General features: G+C 41.2%; 1 protein-coding gene across 1 annotated transcript in view; it reads right to left on the bottom strand.

The window, feature by feature from the left end:
* Window positions 1-1,365: 1,365 nt before the first annotated feature.
* The window catches only part of slmapa (sarcolemma associated protein a), a 56,925-nt gene continuing 55,045 nt past the window's right edge, over window positions 1,366-3,245 (bottom strand). The window contains exon 24 of the mRNA XM_031849768.1: window positions 1,366-1,461. Coding sequence (XP_031705628.1) covers window positions 1,366-1,461 — 96 coding nt within the window. The remainder of the gene's footprint in view (window positions 1,462-3,245) is intronic.

Below are 3,245 nucleotides of genomic sequence, written 5' to 3'. Positions count from 1 at the left end.
TAATGTCAAATCAAGGTCCACTTACGAGCTATTTCCTGAGCTTTTAACCACCATCTCACAGGCTTCTTCAGCAGATAAGAGTTGAAAGTTCAGGAGTAATCTCGTAAGACATTGAGGATCACTGACTTAGAGCTTCTCTCCACACTGACAGACCTCTAGCAGTCCGTTAAACCAGGTGTGTGTGTGTGCTTATCAGAGTGTGTGTGTGTGTGTGTGTGTGTGTGTACGCACACAAACTGTGGTGTTTGCTAGTTACATCAGAGGCACTTTGAGCCCCTTTTCTGTGCCCCAAAAAAATCTAAACAAAAATAAAATAACCCAACAGAAAATAAATCAGATTTTCATTTTGAATAATTTGGCTTCAAATGTTTTAACCCCCGACCCCCAAACTCCCCCCGAAAACAAACAAACAAAAAACAACAGAGAAAAACGCCGTGTCAGCAGGACTTCCTGAAATCCACCTGAACGAGAACACTTTCCAGCAGACCGACAGTTTATATTCACTGTGAAGGAGTTCTTACATGTGGATTCACTTTATACTCTTAAACTGAAACACAGGAAGTGTTTAGTTTGTTTGAGAATGTGCACCATGAAGGCAGAACATCAACTGGAATATCAAAGTTATTAAAACTTTATTTTGACGTTACATTAGAGCTGTTACCACGACAGTCTTTACTGAGCTTCAGTGGAGCATTTCATCAAACAAATTCAATTATAATCTGCTTTGCCAAGTTAATAATTCCTGGAAATATGCAATTTTTTGGGTAATAAATTGAAATAGAAAGATTTAGAGTAAACTGGCACCAAACATGCAGCTAAAGATCAAAAAGTAATCCTACAGATGATAAATGAGTTGATGAGTCAAATTAAAGCTGAATATGGAGACCAGTGACACCTGTGAGAGTGGATCACGTGACCGAGGCTGCTGGGAAAGTGTTGCATTCGCTGACGGTGGGACAAGGCGGCGTGAAGCTCTCACCCTCTGGCAGGTGATTTGTGTGGAAGCTCGGCCTGCTGGATTTTAACGCCAAGTTAACCCAGAAGATCAGCAGGGAGACGGAAACCAAACATAAAGAAGCATCCCCCCCCCCCCCCCCCCCCCCCCCCCCCCCCCACCCCCGCAGCCGAGAGAGAGCAGAGAATAAAAACTACTAAACACTCCGCCGCAGAAAAAAAACACAAACAAAATAAACCAAGAAGCTTCTGAATCCTCTGTAGAAACCACAACCTTTATATTCCCTCTACAATTATGTACAATTAGACTTTATACAAGTAAAGCAGTGATGCTCTCCTCACAGCGCTCTGTGTGGGTGTGTGATTGTGTGTGTGTGACTGTGCGTGTGTGTGAGAGTGTGTGTGTGTGTCCTAGGTGGAGCTGCTCTTGGAGAGGTTTGGGTAGAGGACGGCTGCCGTCACGGCGACCATCACTGCGATGACCGGCATCCAGGGGCTCCAGCCTCTCTGTGAGGGGGAGAGACAGAGAGAGAGAGAGACAGAGAGAGAGAGAGACAGAGAGAGAGAGACAGAGAGAGAGACAGAGAGAGACAGAGAGAGAGAGAGAGAGACAGAGAGAGAGAGACAGAGAGACAGAGAGAGAGACAGAGAGAGACAGAGAGACAGAGCGAGACAACAAAGAAAATCACGTTAGTCTGCGTCGTCGTGTCCGAACTTTCCGACACACACCGGATGAAAGATTAAAACCAGAAAAGAGAGAATGAAGGAGGAGTGACGAAGTCAAGAAGAAGTGCAGAAAACGGAAGATAAAAGAAAAGTCAAGACTCTGAAGCCCCAAAAGATATTTCTTTTAAACATAATAAATAAACATTGTGTCATTTAAAAAGCAGAGCCTTTTAACTCCGCCGAGAAGATTTTATTAAGTATTGAACATGTTTTCAATAACATGAATAAAAACAGAGTTGTGATTTATCAAACGTTTATCTGCACAAGAGAATATAAAGTGATGTAGAAATGGCAGTAAAAACGTTAATTCACGCACAAATTAGCTCTCTTCACAATTTATATATAAGATAGTTGGTAATGTTTAAAAAGTGGATGTTTGGGAAACACGGCTTCATCCTTCTGAAGCTCAACTTATGTAACTTTCTTCTTTTCTTTCCTCCTGTACATCCCTCACAACCACGTTATACTACCGTTACTAATAAAAGCTCTGACATCTGTCGTCCTTTTATCAGCTCGTCAGTTTCTGTGTTTCTTAAGTTAAGAAAAATCCTAATTCTCTCTTTTAAAGTGTCTTTGTGCATCAAATCAAAGCTGCATGTTGAAGTATACGAGGTTTATAGTAAATACTGTCGTTCCAACAACTCGTGCACACACGGTAAAGACTTTAATATTGAACAATAAAAAAATGAATGAAAAAAAACATCTTTTGGGGCTTCAGGAGAGGAAAGAAGTAAATGAATAAACATAAGAGGCGGCAGCAAAGGAAACGAGGCCAAGGAGATCACCTGAGTAGAAAAAACAAACACAGAAAAGTTACAGAGTACCGTAGTTCTTCTTCACAGCAAACATCTGGAAACACCGGTCAGACATTTACCAACGAAACACACAAGCAGCAAACACGACACGATGGATGCTTAACAACATAATGAAGAAACTCCAAAGAAAGACTTGAGGATGAAAAGATGGATGAGTCCGCGTGAACACAACACACCTGTAAGCAGGTAAAGGAATAACATGTTTAAAAGATGAATAGCTGAGATTAAGCAGCAGACTGGATGCAAGAAAAATGAACCACAAACCCTGTCGCAAGACGGAGGAAATGATGCATCAAATTAAAAGATAAATAAAGTAAAAAGCAGCTTCACCCTGAGAGTGAGCGCTGTAAAGAGACAGTTAATGAACGAATGAATGAGGTCGGAGGAAAGAGTTAGTAACCGACTGTAGAGATGACGGGATGTGAAGAGCTCGACTCTTTAAAGGGGAAACTTAAATAAACTCCGTTAGCTTCATGCTAACAGCTCGTTCACTGGGTGGAAAGGAAACCTTTTAACGGTGGTGTTTAGACCTTTCAGACCATCGTCAGAGTTTTGCTTTTAATCAAAACAAATGTTAACAATTCTGCATTTTTTGTTAGAGTTTCATTTTGAGGGGGGAAGAATTGTTGTTTCCTCTCTTTGATATTCATATAACTGAATAATCTCTCACCTCAAACTAACCGTCAGAAAGGCTGAATCAGGGCAGACGGTTTGGTAAAAGGGTAACTCTGGTGGCATTTTCTTTTTTAT

Source organism: Anarrhichthys ocellatus, unplaced genomic scaffold, assembly GCF_004355925.1.
Source record: "Anarrhichthys ocellatus isolate YVR2014 unplaced genomic scaffold, GSC_Weel_1.0 scaffold1, whole genome shotgun sequence".
In the NCBI taxonomy this organism is placed as follows: Eukaryota; Metazoa; Chordata; class Actinopteri; order Perciformes; family Anarhichadidae; genus Anarrhichthys; species Anarrhichthys ocellatus.
Note: the sequence above shows the minus strand (reverse complement) of the source record. Positions and strands in the feature narration are given on the sequence as shown.